This window comes from Argopecten irradians, chromosome 14 (assembly GCF_041381155.1).
Source record: "Argopecten irradians isolate NY chromosome 14, Ai_NY, whole genome shotgun sequence".
Classification (NCBI taxonomy): domain Eukaryota; kingdom Metazoa; phylum Mollusca; class Bivalvia; order Pectinida; family Pectinidae; genus Argopecten; species Argopecten irradians.
In genome coordinates, this window is record NC_091147.1 from 3,151,037 (window position 1) to 3,169,967 (window position 18,931).

At 36.0% G+C, this 18,931-nt stretch overlaps 1 protein-coding gene across 1 annotated transcript in view; it reads right to left on the bottom strand.

The window, feature by feature from the left end:
• Nucleotides 1-17,616, bottom strand: part of LOC138308003 (sodium- and chloride-dependent glycine transporter 1-like) — a 28,053-nt gene extending 10,437 nt beyond the window's left edge. The window contains exons 1-7 of the mRNA XM_069248960.1: nucleotides 17,445-17,616; nucleotides 9,017-9,148; nucleotides 7,947-8,164; nucleotides 7,555-7,643; nucleotides 5,041-5,173; nucleotides 4,282-4,416; nucleotides 3,412-3,515 (exon numbers count right to left, since the gene is read on the bottom strand). Coding sequence (XP_069105061.1) covers nucleotides 3,412-3,515; nucleotides 4,282-4,416; nucleotides 5,041-5,173; nucleotides 7,555-7,643; nucleotides 7,947-8,164; nucleotides 9,017-9,148; nucleotides 17,445-17,616 — 983 coding nt within the window. The remainder of the gene's footprint in view (nucleotides 1-3,411; nucleotides 3,516-4,281; nucleotides 4,417-5,040; nucleotides 5,174-7,554; nucleotides 7,644-7,946; nucleotides 8,165-9,016; nucleotides 9,149-17,444) is intronic.
• Between the last annotated feature and the right edge of the window lie 1,315 nt (nucleotides 17,617-18,931).

Consider the following 18,931-nt stretch of genomic DNA (forward strand, 5'->3'; position numbering starts at 1 on the left):
GTTATAACTGACAGTCACCACCGTGCCAATGATAGCGTCACTGTAAAACAAACAAAATACTGTTATAACTGACAGTCACCACCGTGCCAATGATAGCGTCACTGTAAGACAAACAAAATACTGTGATAACTGACAGTCACCACCGTGCCAATGATAGCGTCACTGTAGGACAAACAAAATACTGTTATAACTGACAGTCACCACCGTGCCAATGATAGCGTCACTGTAAAACAAACAAAATACTGTTATAACTGACAGTCACCACCACCACCGTGCCAATGATAGCGTCACTGTAGGACAAACAAAATACTGTTATAACTGACAGTCACCACCGTGCCAATGATAGAGTCACTGTAGGACAAACAAAATACTGTGATAACTGACAGTCACCACCGTGCCAATGATAGCGTCACTGTAGGACAAACAAAATACTGTGATAACTGACAGTCACCACCGTGCCAATGATAGCGTCACTGTAAAACAAACAAAATACTGTGATAACTGACAGTCACCACTGTGCCAATGATAGCGTCACTGTAAAACAAACAAAATACTGTTATAACTGACAGTCACCACCGTGCCAATGATAGCGTCACTGTAAGACAAACAAAATACTGTTATAACTGACAGTCACCACCGTGCCAATGATAGAGTCACTGTAGGACAAACAAAATACTGTGATAACTGACAGTCACCACCGTGCCAATGATAGCGTCACTGTAGGACAAACAAAATACTGTGATAACTGACAGTCACCACCGTGCCAATGATAGCGTCACTGTAAAACAAACAAAATACTGTTATAACTGACAGTCACCACCGTGCCAATGATAGCGTCACTGTAAAACAAACAAAATACTGTTATAACTGACAGTCACCACCGTGCCAATGATAGCGTCACTGTAGGACAAACAAAATACTGTTATAACTGACAGTCACCACCGTGCCAATGATAGCGTCACTGTAGGACAAACAAAATACTGTGATAACTGACAGTCACCACCGTGCCAATGATAGCGTCACTGTAGGACAAACAAAATACTGTGATAACTGACAGTCACCACCGTGCCAATGATAGCGTCACTGTAGGACAAACAAAATACTGTTATAACTGACAGTCACCACCGTGCCAATGATAGCGTCACTGTAGGACAAACAAAATACTGTTATAACTGACAGTCACCACCGTGCCAATGATAGCGTCACTGTAAGACAAACAAAATACTGTGATAACTGACAGTCACCACCGTGCCAATGATAGCGTCACTGTAGGACAAACAAAATACTGTTATAACTGACAGTCACCACCGTGCCAATGATAGCGTCACTGTAAAACAAACAAAATACTGTGATAACTGACAGTCACCACCGTGCCAATGATAGCGTCACTGTAAACAAACAAAATACTGTTATAACTGACAGTCACCACCGTGCCAATGATAGCGTCACTGTAGGACAAACAAAATACTGTTATAACTGACAGTCACCACCGTGCCAATGATAGGTCACTGTAGACAAACAAAATACTGTATAACTGACAGTCACCACCACAAAAAATACTGTTAATAGCTGCATGATAACTGACAAAGTACAGCCACGTGCCAATGATAGCGTCACTGTAAGACAAACAAAATACTGTTATAACTGACAGTCACCACCGTGCCAATGATAGCGTCACTGTAAAACAAACAAAATACTGTGATAACTGACAGTCACCACCGTGCCAATGATAGCGTCACTGTAGACAAACAAAATACTGTTATAACTGACAGTCACCACCGTGCCAATGATAGCGTCACTGTAAAACAAACAAAATACTGTGATAACTGACAGTCACCACCGTGCCAATGATAGTCACTGTAAACAAACAAAATACTGTATAACTGACAGTCACCACCGTGCCAATGATAGGTCACAAACAAAACAAAATACTGTGATAACTGACAGTCACCACCGTGCCAATGATAGCGTCACTGTAGGACAAACAAAATACTGTTATAACTGACAGTCACCACCGTGCCAATGATAGCGTCACTGTAAAACAAACAAAATACTGTTATAACTGACAGTCACCACCGTGCCAATGATAGCGTCACTGTAAAACAAACAAAATACTGTTATAACTGACAGTCACCACCGTGCCAATGATAGAGTCACTGTAAAACAAACAAAATACTGTGATAACTGACAGTCAACACCGTGCCAATGATAGCGTCACTGAAAAACAAAATAATAACTGACAGTCAACCGTGCCAAAAGTCACTGAAACAAACAAAATACTGTATAACTGACAGTCACCACCGTGCCAATGATAGCGTCACTGTAAAACAAACAAAATACTGTTATAACTGACAGTCACCACCGTGCCAATGATAGGTCACTGTAAAACAAACAAAATACTGTTATAACTGACAGTCACCACCGTGCCAATGATAGAGTCACTGTAAAACAAACAAAATACTGTGATAACTGACAGTCAACACCGTGCCAATGATAGAGTCACTGAAAAACAAACAAAATACTGTTATAACTGACAGTCACCACCGTGCCAATGATAGAGTCACTGTAAAACAAACAAAATACTGTGATAACTGACAGTCACCACCGTGCCAATGATAGCGTCACTGTAGGACAAACAAAATACTGTTATAACTGACAGTCACCACCGTGCCAATGATAGCGTCACTGTAAGACAAACAAAATACTGTTATAACTGACAGTCACCACCGTGCCAATGATAGCGTCACTGTAGGACAAACAAAATACTGTTATAACTGACAGTCACCACCGTGCCAATGATAGAGTCACTGTAAAACAAACAAAATACTGTGATAACTGACAGTCAACACCGTGCCAATGATAGAGTCACTGAAAAACAAACAAAATACTGTTATAACTGACAGTCACCACCGTGCCAATGATAGCATCACTGTAAAACAAACCGTGCTAATGATAGAGTCACTGTAAAACAAACAAGATACTGTGATAACTGACAGTCAACACCGTGCCAATGATAGCATCACTGTAAAACAAACCGTGCTAATGATAGAGTCACTGTAAAACAAACAAGATACTGTGATAACTGACAGTCAACACCGTGCCAATGATAGCGTCACTGAAAAAAACAAACAAAATACTTTTATTAAGTAAGCACATGGCGTGAGATACGTGAAATGTGATTCAGTAATGTAGGGCTATAGTGTTAGAAGAGAACCCTGCTAGCACAACCAGAAAATGAAGAATTAAATCGACACAACACATTAAAGACAAAATTGATAGAGTAAACAATTCCTAGATCATACCATATATGCTGAAATTAAAAAAAAAATACACTCCAATGTAACGACAACTGAAGGATCAAACTGCCACAACACATCAAAGAAATTATTGATAAAGTAAACAATTCCTTACCGGTAGCAATTTTCCGAGAATCTATTGTGACTTCCAATCATGACCAGTCCTCCCCAAGCTGGTCCCAGAGTGTAGAAAGCCATGAACGCTGCCTCTATCCATACATGAATTAAAATGTTTCAACATACTAATCCTTTCGAACTTCTTTCAAGATCGCATGTTCAAGATCTTTTCACTGCATACTGGGTGAAGTGACTTTCTGTTCCCTCAAGCATCTCGGAATTTTTATGTTTCGGTTGGAGCGTTCTAATGAATCAGGGCCAAACGTTGCTATATTCCGCTTTTGGCCTCCGCTCGCCAATGGGTTTATTGCATAAAATTTATCATACCACTTAATTCCTTTGTCTTGTTTTTTCTATTGTTAACTATATATAATATGACAGGGTTTATTATGTGTGTCATACTAAGGACGTAGCCTTAAAAGATTGAAAATATATTTTCTCTCAAATGACAGAATTAATTCTTTGTACTAAATTTGTTATTCCGATTTATGTTTATATGTTATTTAGTGATTAAACTGATACATTTTAAATATAGAGTACATCGCCGTTACAAATGGCACGGCAGTCATCGTGACCGTCCAAAATATGTAAGAAAATTAAACAATAGACTATATATATATCATCTAGAAATCAATGAGGGCATAGCTGAACAAACTAAAGATGTATCTTCAAGATTGCACTTTACTTATTTGCAAAATATTATCATAGAAGAGCCTACAACTGACCTACAAAAGTGTAATATTCCCTAAATATATACCATGGTAAGTGAATATACAGCTGTAGGACTTAAATAGCTATCTTCATAGATGATTCGGGGCCAAACCATACATAAATATAATAAACTTTTGTAACTATTAAATTCTTTTACCTCTGAGAGAGCGAGACGGTTGAAATCCGGCGTGATAAAGTAGGCCATACCAGACATGGCTCCCGGAAGTGTAAGGGCTCTGATCCAGATAATGATGGTCAGTACTACAGGGGATATAGCTGTCACGTACATCATCTACAGACATGGAACTTAAATTATACTCATATACTTGACCAACTTGTACAGAATAAAACTGGGAACAAAGTGAAGGAGAAAAAGACGTTTTCAAAATGTTATTAAAATAAATGAAAGCGGAAGTTTAATAAATTAAGCAATGCATTTCAAAAGCAAACATATATGCATTATAGGCTAAGAATTTAAGAAGCAAACACATATGCAGTATAGGCTATAGATTTTAGAAGCAAACAAATGTGCATTGAAGATATGATGAGAAAAATATGAAACAACAGCACACTTTTCCGCACAAAGGCGGTGAAATGTAAACAGCTGGAGTACAATAATCACGATCTAACATTAGTTTTGGAAAAATGGAATAACCTCCCAATCATTGTTCTAGCATAATAAAGTTAAATTATATCAACTATAATTAGATGTATATTTCATTGTGAAAATGCGAAGATATTCTTCCAATTAATCACGATTATAGAAAATGAGTGTTTATATATAGCCGTTTGTTTGTTTGTTACGTCATACTAAGTGTTATGTTACATAGTGAACATTAAAATCATCTGAAATGAACGAGACTGTTTTTTACTGTTGCATAATTTTATTATCTAAATAAGAACAGTGCCTACTCACCTTACCCATTGACTGGACACCTTTTACTAATGACAACCAGATAACCACGTGACAAACAAGCTGATATAGAAGGTATTTCCAGTTGACCCTGCCGATATCGTCAATCCCGGAGGACAAATCCAGGATCTTGTAACTGTGAAGGATAGGAAACCTCGTCAAAAGACTGAATACCTGTATTTTATATCATATTCATCTTTACGTAATTTCTGATGATTCCAGTCCCCAGTACGATACTGCTAGAACATGATATACTGCTACAAGTATATAAGGATGTTGTAGGGTGACTAGCCAATGATCCAGTTCTGTTTATTTTAGGATTGATTGTCAGTTTTGTTGCTTGCATTGACTGATGAAGAATGTTAATCTCGTACATGTACCATTTGCACGAGATTAACTTTCTTCATTGGTAAATGCAAGCAACAAAATTGATAATTAATCCTTATATTTCGTTAACCAATTTAAAATTTCCGCTGGTAAAAAAAGTCAAATTCTATGTATTCGGTATAACATTATTATAGTTTGTAACATTGTATGAGTTGTCGTACATGTATGTACAACGACGGAACAGCCGCCAGTCAGTTTTTCTCTGTCACCAAGGCAACACAAAATATAGTTCCGTAAGTAGGTTCATTCTTTGGACTTTTTACGATTAAAAACGGCGATTTCGGAATATTGTTTTGATGTATAAAAATTATTGCCTTAAATGTAATCACAAAGTGAATTTGTGATCCGGTTGCTAGATTTAGAAGGAGTCCGGTTTCAAAGAAAATGACGACTGGTGAAAATGTCGAACAGTTAGTATTAATATACATAATCAAACCTTTTAAAACTCGATTTAAAGAAATGTGGAATGTAACTGAATGTTGTTTTTCCGTCTGATTAAATTAGCAGTTGACATTTAAATATTTATTAACTAAACCTAGTGTGAAACCAGACCCCTGTCTATGGTATGCGATGCTGTCCAATAACAAGGTGCTTTCGGGACTAAATAAAATGTGTTAAATGTGGATTTAATCGCAGATCACTGGAATAAATCTGTGTTATTCTTGAAGTGTGATAACTTAATTATCCATTGGAGATTCTAAATGAAGTAAGTAGAGAAACATCGATTTTAAATGTAGGCGGATTTCAACTACCCTCCGATCCATTGTCGTGGGTTAACACTCAGGGGTCACGACATCGCTTCTTTGGTAATGAACGGTAGGCCTAATGTCAATGAAATCAGCATATTTATAATTTGAGCGCATTTTCATGGAATCTATCGTTTCTACATGTATTTCACTGTGCAATTATCGTAACGATTGGCGTTCAATTATGTCTAGGTCTAGATGCTACACATGGCGAAGATCAATGCGTTCGGACAGCAGCCTACTTTACGGTAGACCTATCTTGAGCATTTCTTGTGGTGGGAGGGGGGGGGGGGCTTCAAACCTAAGTCACCGTTTCATCAAAGTACATGTGAGTATTACTGTCCATTTCTTAATCCTTTTATTTAGTGTTCATGTCTGTTTCTAAATATACAATGATAAATGTATTACTAGTAGGCCTCATCGCTGAAAGTACAACCAAAATTGAAGCGGCGTAAAACTAGGTCGAAATGTAAACAATGTCAAAATGTATTTTAACGCCGGCCAGGGGTCATTTACTAGTTGCATTAAGGTGGAGCGAACGAAGTGAAAATGTAAATATTTGTCGATAAAAATTCACAAATGAAGTAAACAACACTAACATGATACTAATAAAATCTGTTACCTGTAAGTGAACGAGATCGGGTTATCTCAGTCGAGGGCTAAGATTTTTGTAACATAATCCCAACCGAGGCGTTAGCCGAGGTTGGGATGTTACAAAATCTTAGCCCGAGACTGAGATAACCCGATCTCGTTCACTTACAGGTAACAGATTTTTTTTTCTCGCGCCTCTAAGATATAGCAAAACCCATCTATATACGCGTTCAGAGTGTAAAACTATCCCGTCTTAGGCCTCCTGGTTCAAAGCCGATTAACCATTACATCTGCGCTTCGATTTTAGTTAATCCGCATAAAACTATAGTTCGGTTATATCAAAGACAAACGATGATCTATCGGTACATACTGTTTTCATAATTAAAAACAACAACCAAACAATGCATGGTAAATGACTGAATGCACATATTTCTAATAATATTGATTATCTGACGCTTGTGACGTCACCGGTTCGAGAGTTTGACGTCACATGCGCGGACTGTTACATGAATGGCGTAAAATTCCGCCAAAATTCGCGTAAAGGTACCAGACAGATCGGACGAGATAGAAAAATCTAGCACCGGGTATCATGTGAGATTTCCCTGTCACAAATGAAGTAAACAACACTAACATGATACACATTTTCCCGATTGGTAGCCATTTTCGTATCAGAACATTAATAAAAATATGAAGAAGAATAAACAGCATGACATTTTGTTTTTCGGGTAAAATATAGATTCTGTATTGACCGGTTTTCAACAAAACCCCCTTTTACGTCATTAGTTACACTAACTTCCAAAATTCTTCCACTGATGACATAGGATTAAGCGACGTGTTACTGCTACCATCCATAACCAAGTCCGAGGTATTAAAATATCTCATCTAAAAAAACAACATATATATGTTAAAAATTATAATCATTATTACAAATACGTCGATTTATTTTTTTCTTAATAAAGATATGAAGTCATTGTCAACATAAAATAGTATCAAACGCACGTTCACTATTTAAATATCGAAGCAAACATCGTAACATATGAAATACAAAATCACGTGCCAATTGGTTTTGATCTGTCACCTTTGGAACAATATAATTCAACTACTCATACATCGGCGTAATGCAGTTTGCACTGAAATCAAAGAGGCAATAATTGAGCTGATAAATTATTGTAGTACAACACGTACTGATATGTTGTTATTAATGCTGATATTAACAACTGTAGACACGTGACTCGCCGAGTAGCCTGACCGGACACAGGCCGCAGTGTTCCATTCATTATCACATGAAACCCACGGCAGTTCTGAAGAACATGACGCTACGATGTACTCGATGATCCAAGGCTTCTGTAGCATGATATATGTCGCCACAATCCAGTTGATAATCAGGAACGTTATCCCAAGACCTGTGGGGATTATTGACATGTTGTAACAAAATACAATGTTTACCTTACATGTATGTAACAAAACAAGTTTGACGGGATCGCAATCCTAAAGAGATAAATTGTATTCATAACTAGAATTGAATAAAGCTGAATATGCATTTCTGGCATTTCTTAAATATATATATACATTTTCGATAAACGTATTTACGCTATCTGTTTGATATAACTATCCTCGTTTGCTTATCGATGTTTAAGATAGTCAAGTTATTAGTTATTTTATCCTTAAAATTGTCTGAGCAATGTATGAAGAGATTTTAATAGGATTCATTTTAATTTTGTTCTTGCATTCCTTCGACAGTTCCTTCAGTTTTCCTTGTTGAATCAGACATGAAAACATGTTATAGATAAATACTTTTTCAACATTCGCTATAACAATCGAACTGATAAAGATATTCATGTGCAGGATTTATATAATAATTAATTATTATTTTCTAAATCCCTGTTTCTTTAATTTATTAATATAATTAATTCACTCTTACTATGTAACCGGTCATCATGGTGTATTTAATTGCCAACGTAAAATAGAAGCCTTGTTTCTTAAGTACCATGATGCTAGATTCTTATTAATTCATTAAACACATTGCAGTCCATTCTCACTCAACTGAGTTATATTCAGCGTCTACAAAAAACATACCGCGTCTATCCGTTTGTTTTTGGCTGTGAGAAACCTGCGAATAACACAATTGAATATACAATCGGAGTTTATTGTTTCAAATACATCTAAACATTATCAAAGTAAAATAAAAGAATAACAATCGACTGTTTGTTAAACATTCATATCAAATGAACAGATACAATTCAATGACTACAAACCTATGAACAGAGGACTGAAATCCCACACACGCCATGTTCCTTTCCCAGAAAACTGTGACGTCATGATTTCTAGGAAATACATTGGAATACCACATACCAACATGAAGAAAACGTATGGGATCAGAAATGCACCTGAAATCAAAATGCATTGAACATTAATAACGTTCAGAGTTTTCCCTACATAAACTAAAAGTAAATGTGACCCCTCCCCAAAGTAAAAAATTGCGACCCGAGGACCACAACTATTGAATAGGGCCTTGAGACCTATAAGAAGAGTATTTGGTTCCATCGTATCTTTGAATTCAGAAGGATTTTTTTAGTTCAAGCCATTTTGACCCCTTTTGACCCCTTAGCTCTGGGCCCTGGGAGTCAGCCAGGGATATATATGTATGAGATGTTAAAATACTATCCCAGGCTAATAATTCTAACCAGGTTTCACTCATTTCTTTCTTCCTTTGTTTTGAAAACTGAGCAAATAACACTCATAAATGTATTATCCTTATAAAAAATATAGTAAAATTGACCCCCTCCCTAGGGAAAAATCTGAAACCATAGGGCCTTGAAATTCACAATTTCTGGTAAAGGGCCTTGAGACCTTCCAATATATGAAGAGTATTTTATTTTATCAATTCTGCAAGTTGAGAAGACAAGTTTTGAAAATTTAACCATTTTGACACTTTTTGGCCCCGCTCCTCCGGCCCCTGGGGATCTCAAGCTTATAATTCTAACAACGTTTGACTCATTTCCTATGAAAATTAAGCAAATAATGCTCATAAATGTGTTTTTTACTATATAAACTATAGTTAGTTTCACCCTCTCCTAAAGGGAAAGTCTGAGTTTGAAAAAATATCGCTTCATTTATCTGGTGTTCAAAACTCAACAAATTGATTTTTGGCGTTTGTATAGTGTGATTACGCTTACACAACTCATTAAGCGTAGTTGTGACTTGAGTTCTACTTTGATCAGTTCCCGTTTAAAATTACTTGGTAAAACGGATGTAATAATGGCAACATGTCATTGTTTTTGTGGATTTTAGGAATTCTCAAATGAATTGAACGTCGGCCGAGTAACAAGTGCAAACACAGGTTGGCCCAAACTCTATGTTACATATTATCACTCTCAGAATGGTAGCATAATGTTGCCTCACTATTTAAATCATTTTAATAACTCCTACATATATTGATTAAAAGTATCATAGGATTCCGCTTAAGTATATATTTCGAATCGACCAAACGTGTGTAGGACATAGTCTTCGGCGATCGCCGTATATAAAAAACAGGACTTTGCAGTCCAAGGACTCCCCTGACCGAGTTGCATTACCGTGCTAAAAGACTTCGTACAACTTGTCCTACACGAAGACTGTTGTAATTTGACATATCTTATCTATTCACGTCCATAACAAATACACATAGGATGTGCATGTTGTAGCCAACAACACAGTGTTGCTGACACAAGATGTAAAACTTGCGACGTCATCGAAATGTGCAAAACTGTACATTGTGCAATAGCGTATATTTATCATATGCATGGAAGCATTGCTCAAAGAGATATCGTTTTAACATAGACAATGGTAGGTTTTACATTTTTATTAACACACGTACATGTATGTTTTAAAAATAATTTTTATACATGTTCTTCGGTCGTACGATCGGTACTGTACTAACATCATATATATTCATCTGTGTGGCTCCACGTTGCTCGCGACATGCTCAATTTATCGAGAAATAAACTTGAACAGCCTTTGGTTGAAATGTACGGGATTTATGCTATCAAGTATGTTAACATATACAGAAAGTTTTATAATAAATGTTTTACCTACAGCTTTGAAATAGACGAGACATAACCAAAAGTGCTGTGATTTCCAGGTAATAAAGTGGAACACCACATACCAGCATAAAGACGTAGGGGTAAGACATATACCACGCATACAAATTAGAATATTTAGAGGTAACGAATTAAATCACATCATGCTATTTTATTAAAACAAACTGGAAAATATACACCTGATTAACAATTTTAATAACTTTGTACGTTATCTGCCCGTTGTCAGTATAATGTGACCGAGTTGGGTGTGTTGCTTGGTGTCTTCGGCGGCATGCTTCAATGATATAGCACTATAAAAAGGTCAACAGTTCCACTATACAAGAAACAACATGAACACACGACAGTCTCCTAAAACACGCACCTCGCACAAAATACATGCAACTCACCGCATACATGGGAGGCCGTCCTTGCATGACCATAGCTGGGTTCTGTCCCCTGGCCGAGACACACCAAAGTCTATAAAAGTGGTAGTTTCTGCTCCTGCTTAGCGTTCAGCATACAGGGAGTGGGACGACTGGTTCGCCCGTTGTCAGTATAATGTGACCGGGTGGGGTGTGTTGCTTGGTGTCTTCGGCGGCATGCTTCAGTGATATAGCACTATAAAAAGGGCAACAGTTCCACTTTACAAGAAGACACAACACGAACATACCGCAGTCTCCCAGTCCACTCACTTCGCACAACACACCGCATACATGGGAGGCCGTCCTTACATGACCATAGCTGTTAATAGGACGTTAATAAATCAAACAAACAAACAAACAAACAAACAAACATGACCATAGCTGTTAATAGGACGTTAATGAATCAAACAAACAAACTTTTGTAAAACTGATCCTAGTTTATGATCAATCCTATGGTAATGGCTCACCAATGCCCCCTTGATCGACAAATGGATACACCTGATCTTACTCCAGAAGCCCTTTATTTTCCCATTTGGTTTGGCTTGACTTCAATGTAATTATCATATTAACAATTTTGCAAGCTATCAGTTTATGTTCAAATGGACAGTATACTTCTCATGGTAATCTTAGTTTTCTACACAGAAATTCGATATGGTTGTATCGTTGCTGGCGCATTTAGATTGTCCTATCATTCCTACAGATGTGTTAACGTTTTGGTGTGGTTCAAATTTCACAAGAATATCAAATTAAAAATATGAAATGGAATATATTTGTAGTGTAATAACGAGATTATATTTAAACAGCTGTGGACATTTTATGCCTGGTATCAATCTGATTAAAATACAGATCCTTATAACCACTCCGTTATATAAAGGATCTGACAATATCCCATAGGGGGTCACGTCCAGATGACCTTTATACCACGTGGTCTTCATATAAGATACATTTTCAACACCTTGTCACATCCATTGAAAACGATATTTCGTCCCAGTATACATATACAACTATCCTTATTGTACTGTTTGGGCGAGATGACTACATAAACCAAAATAATTCTGACAGTTTTTCCAAACTATTTCGTCCCTGAAATTCTCTGTCAAAATTTTGCAAGTAGCAATTTGATTGGCCTTTTCCAAAGGTCACCTGGACATGACCCCCAATGGGATTTTCTCAGATCCTCTTATCAAACGTAGTGATAATAAGGATCTGTATTTTAATCAGATTGGCCTGGTATAAACTTACCTGACTAAGTGGATATTACTAGTAAGTGATCAACATTTGTGCAAATGTGTCAATCCAACTCTCTATGTTCTCCGGTCCGGTGTCATGATTAAACGTACCCCTCTACCAAAAGGTATGCGGATATTTTTTTTTAATTCCTGAATAGATAGTACTATCATTGCATAACAAATACCACCGTAATACTACTGTTCGCATTCAATATAGTTTGTCTCAAAATGGTGGGATTTGAAATTGGTTAGAGCAGAACTGAGGGTTGCATTTATCAGTAACTGGGCTTCGTTTTATTCTGCATAAAAAGTACTCCCCTACCAAAGTGAATTAGTCTGAAATTGATAAAAAGATGTAATTGACTTTGAAGCTGTCAAAATCTTTCAATGACACAACCTAGCTCGTTCCCACCATAAGGAAATATTTCATTCTTCATAAAAAGTACCCCCTACCCAAAAATTCAATCTTTGAGTGAATAAGTCTGAAATTGCTTGAATATATATAAGTAACTTTGAAGCTATCTTTTAAAAGAAAATTATCTGACCCAACCTAGCTCGTTCCCATCACCAGCAGATCCGGACAGCATTAAGTTGTGAACCAGCGTTCAATGAAAGAAACCACCAAGAACTAATCAACGACAGAGTTGCACCATTTGCCGAATTTATGAGCCTGCGAAACCTTGCAAAAGATAGAATAAAAATGCCAAGGTAAAACAGAAGTAGCATTATGATAAAAGAAACAATGTACAGGAAGTGTCTGTCGGACAGCATGCTCTCATCAGGAACAAGAAAAGGATTAAAAGAAAAGGATAACAAACTTCAGACGAAATGGTTGGGCCACCAAAGGAGACAGAAAGTATAGGAAAAGGAGTATTTAAGGTGCAGGAAAGAAAGTCAAAGGTCAATTTCAAACACATGAAACGGTACATGAGAGGAGAAGAAGACCACAAGATTCCTGTGAAAGTCATTAAGAGGAAAGAAAGACAATGAAAGCCGCAGCAAAGGGAATTCGTGGAACAACTGCAAGGTCACAAGGTCAACTGCCAGCTAAAACACACCAAAAGTGACCAGAAGCAAAAACCAAAGATGTGAAACGGCTCGCAACCCACACCAAAAAGACAAAACAAGAGATAATATTTTCGATGCTTGCTGCGAAATGCCATTAGAAAATTCAGAGAACCAACTGACGCTGCCATTCGGAACACAACAAAATTATCACTCATCGTGGAGGCAAATGAAAGACTTGGAGATGATATGGAACCATGTGAAGTGCTCCTGAAGTGGTGCATGGCATCGACGATGATGGAAATCCAAATGGTTGACACTTTGGAACCACTAATGCTTTCTTCAGCCCTCATAACAACTGCCTGCAAGGAAAGTTCCAACACCAAAGTCATCTTACAGTCGATTATGAAAGCTTACAGACGACGATTATGAAAGCTTACAGACGACGATTATGAAAGCTTACAGACGATTATGAAAGTCCCAACATCCAGCCTAAATGCAAACTCTCCATGAAAGATATAAAATAATACAACAATGATGACCATTGGGAACACCACAATAGAACGGAAAGACCCTGCACGCTTTATCCTGACAAGTGGCTGTATGACCAGTTCAGCAGTAATCTTAATAAATGATACGAGATATATTGAAAATGAAACTAAAAACTATAAAACGTTTTGTTCCAAACATCCATTAGCGATGATTATATTTAAAATTGAATGGAGATTTCGTTTCACAAACTACTATGAACTATTCTAAGGTTGAAGAGTTTATATATAAGAGAAAGCTATACATGTTTTATCACAGCTAAAAGATTTAAATTTGAGTGGAGTTATTTTGTTATTTTGGATTTCAAACAAAAAGAAAAACAATATTTATCTAATGTTTACCCTTTTGACATTTGAAATTACCATGAGCGCATAAATTGAATATTCTGAAAAGCATACAATATGCAGCTGACCCTAATGTATCTTCAGGATTTCAAGATTTCAAATTTTATTTGTTACTCTCAGACACATGAAAATGTGTTACATGAGGACATAATGATATACATGAACATATACATGACAAGATGGATACAAAATATACATTATTGAAATTGCGAATTTGTTTAAAACTTTGATACTGCTCTAATTTTAAAAAATGTAGGATATTTGGTGTAGTACTGAGCAAAATATGTTTCTCTAATAGCTTTAATTTCCCTTATTTGACATTTGAAAATATAGTGAAATTCATCTCCGATACCAACTTGACATAAATTACATATTCTATTTTCTTTTGTGATACCGAGCCATCGTCCAGTTTCAATAGGGAACTTTATATATGAGGTACGAGATTTTGTAATAGTAATTCTGTTTTGTTCCGATAACTTTGTTAAATAACTTTCGAAAATACATTCTTTTTTAAATTTCGAATAAAACATACCTTTGGACGAGGATTCTATGTCTGCGAACCATTTTTGTATAAAGGCGTCACGTAGACGTTGTGCAACTTCATGATTATAACAATTTGCATTCATAGGTATTTCATTATCGAATATGTATGTGAATCCAGTATCATTAAAAATTTGTTTAACACGATCTAACCATTTAAACCGTATTTGTCCATTGCTACTTAAACTCGCTATTAGTCTTACTTAATATTAATATATTAAATTAATAATAAATTAATATTACTTAATTTATTTTCATTTAACAAAAGGTTGTTCCAAAAATTTAACATTCTCAGCTTTACCTTTATTTCTAACGGATATCTTCCCAATTCAACATAAATCATATACCCAGGCGTGCTAGCCCTAACATTTAAAATTCTTTTGCAACATTTAAGATGGGTTTGTTCTAAAATCTTTAAATCTTCGTAACTCCAGATTTCTGACCCATATAACAGAATCGGTTCAACTAATGAGTCAAATAGCTTAAGTTGTAGATCTACTGGTATTGCCTGATTTCGGATTTTTTTTTTTATAAAAATTGAAAATAAAGTTTTTGTGCCTGTTCTATAAGCTTCTGTCTAGCCGCCACAAAAGTTCCGTTAAATTTAAAAGTAATTCCGAGATATGTAAAACAGTCTACAATTTCAAATATTTCATTACCGAGTATAAAGTTGTTTTGCCGACGACACTTTCTTTTGCTAAATATCATTACTTTAGTTTTATTAACATTTACTTCTAGTTTCCATACTTTCCAATATTTGCTGAAATTATTCAGTGCAGCATGCATACCTTCAAAAATAACAGTATCATCAGCATATAATAGTACAAATACTTCTAATAAAATACGTAATTCTCTGGTTATAATCTCATTAAGATTTTGGAGAGAAGTACTACCTTTAATATCAAAAATTCCTCCAGATCATTAAGAAACACAGAAAACAAAAATGGAGAGAGATTTTCACCTTGGCGTACCCCAACTTGACATGGGAAAAAGTCAGTGGTTTCCGAATGGAATTTCACACAGGATTTGATATTATCGTACATATTGTATATTATTTTGAAACATTTACCCTTTATACCACTTTTAATCATTTTCTTCCAAAGTCCTGTTCGCCAGATAGTATCGAACGCCTTACGAACATCAACGAATATTTCCTAAACAGCTTATCAAAGTAATGGCTCTGTAATTATCGGGGTCATCATGATTTCCTTTATTTTTGTAAATTGGTTTGATCACGCCGATTGTCCAACTTTCTGGTATTAAACCAGTTTCAAATATAATATTAAATAATTTACAATGCATTGACATTAATTCAGGAGACGAAAATTTGATATATTCATTTAAAATGTTGTCTACACCAGGCGCTTTACTATTTTTCAGCTGGTTAATAGCATATTAAAGTTCATCTTCCGATATCATGCTATTAAGTTAATCTGATTAAAATACAGATCCTTATTATCACTACGCTAGATAAGAGGATCTGACAACATCCCATAAGGGGTCACGTTCGCATGACCTTTATACCACGTGTATTTCAGATCAAATGCATTTTCTACACGTTGCTACATCAATTGAAAACGCCATTTTAAACATAAACATAAATATTCAACTAGTTTTGTTGTGCTCATTGAGCTAGATGACTACGTACACGAAAATAAATCTGACAGTTTTTCAAAAACAATTTCGTCTCCTGAAATTTACCTTCAATTTGATTGACAATCTTCAAAGGTCACCCGTCATATCCTCTTATCCAACGTAGTGATAATAAGGATCTGCATTTTAATCAGATTGATACTAGGTTCCTTCTACACTGAATGATTTACCTGAACATGTCAGGAATGCCACATCATTTATATCCTTTCATCAAAGTGCACAGACGTTTTTTCCCGGACTCATTCTAATGTATTATTAGCTTATTTTATCTTCATTATAGTTTGATTGTGAAATATTGTACATTTGTATGTATACTTGACCAAAAGTTATACTAGTCTTTGACTCATTTTTTTCATCAAGTATAAATAAATGATTATTATTATATAATTGTGGTAATAGTATAAAGTGAGTTTAACTTTTATAACCGAAGAAAAATACTGATTTATCTGCTTCTGTTTTTGATAGAGCAAAAGAACCATTCGTCAGGGATTGCCCTATGGGTCAATCTAATGAAAATGCAAATCCTTTATTATCACTTACCTTTGATAAGAGGATCTGACAACATCCCATTAGGGGTCACGTTCTGATAACCTTCGGAAACGACCAATCAAATTGCTGCTGTCAGAATATTGCCTGGGGACGACATTGTTTGAAAAAAGCAGTCAAAAGCTTTTTCTTGTACGTAGTCATCTCGCCATCACAGCACAACAAAGCTGAATGTATATATATACTGGCACGAAATGTTCACTGCATGAAGTCTGAAGTACATGTGGTATAAAGGTCATCCGAACGTGACCCCATATGGAATGTTGTCTGATCCTCTATTGGATGGAGGGGGTATAAGGATCTGTATTTTAATCAGATAGCTTTGGGGTATACATACCTCCTCCATTCCTGTAGGTGAGATAAGGTACACGCCATATTTCTGATAGTCCTAAAGAATACCCAAGGAGGGAAACGATGAATTCTTTTCTCGACGACCACTTTAATTTACTTGCTTCTGCTAACGCTGGTTCACGTTCATCGAAATTCGTAATAGTTTCTCCATTCTCCATTATGACTTAATATTGACTTCAATGTTTAAGAATCGGCCTACGTCTATCTAATCCATCCTGCTTCCACAACTGTTGCAGTCAACAAATGTGCGGATCACGACGTGGTTTTAAGAATATTAATATCCATCGATATGCAGAAACAAACGTTGGTTGTCCTTGTCATGAAAACGTTTGGTAAATAAACACCAACACTGTTAGATTTGAGGAGCTGTAACATGTGCTATCGATATGATGCTTGTACAGACTTTGAGTAAAACGACGATATCGGATTAACTTTATCGGTTGAGAAAATGATACTAGCGTAGATGCGAAGATGAAAGTTGTCTATTACTGATTGCCGATCATAAAAACGCTAATTTCCCCATTAATCGATACAACTACAGAGATGATATACAAGTATATACTTTATCCACAGGAACACAGACAATCACTTAACGTGTGAGTGTCGGAAGGGTTACCCTGTCTATTGCGTAGACCATACTCGGGTGATAAACAGGAGGTTTGAAAACGTCGTATACAAATAAACATTAACTTGTACAGCCTTATTTTGTATAAACTTTAACTGCCAGTTCTTGCTCCAAGCGCGTGCTGAACTTCGGCCTAATGATCATCGACGTCGGATATCAACATGCCTTTACATATTTCGCTGATATTTGACCAGTGGAAAGACTATCACATGCCCAAAGATTTCACACAATTAAATCAGCCATAATCTACATAAGACTATACGGTCCATGTAGTATTTTTACCTCGTTATTGTGAGATAGCTATCTAACTATCTCGTTATAACGAAATACGTGATCTTGTTATAGCGAGATAGATTATCTCGTTAAAACGAGATAAGTTATCTCGTAATAACAGGATAGCTATCTCGTTGTAACGGGATAGAAAAATACTAATGGCACTTATAGGCTTCCATAATTATCAGTGAGTGTTTCGTATGTAAGTAGTCTTGTCAAACCCAACATGTAAATGTTTAATGTGTGGGTTGGTAAAATTCTTTTAAGTCTGTTTCTGACAGGAAATATCGAGATTGTAATTTTAGGAAAATTTTGGTCCATTTTAGAGCGGAATACAGCCTAAAAGTTTAGCAAGATGGTGATTTTTTTATTAGCAGTACTGTGAGATGGGTTTCTCCAATAAAATTAATGATTAATGACCGTATTTGAAAATTTCATTTAAAGATGCTCCACCGCCGACAGAGCCTTAATGATACTCATAATTTGAACAATAATTGGTGTTCAATCGTGTATTTATGTAAAATTAACACAAAAGTAATATAGAACTAATTTTTTTTTTGCTTTTGGTGCATCCG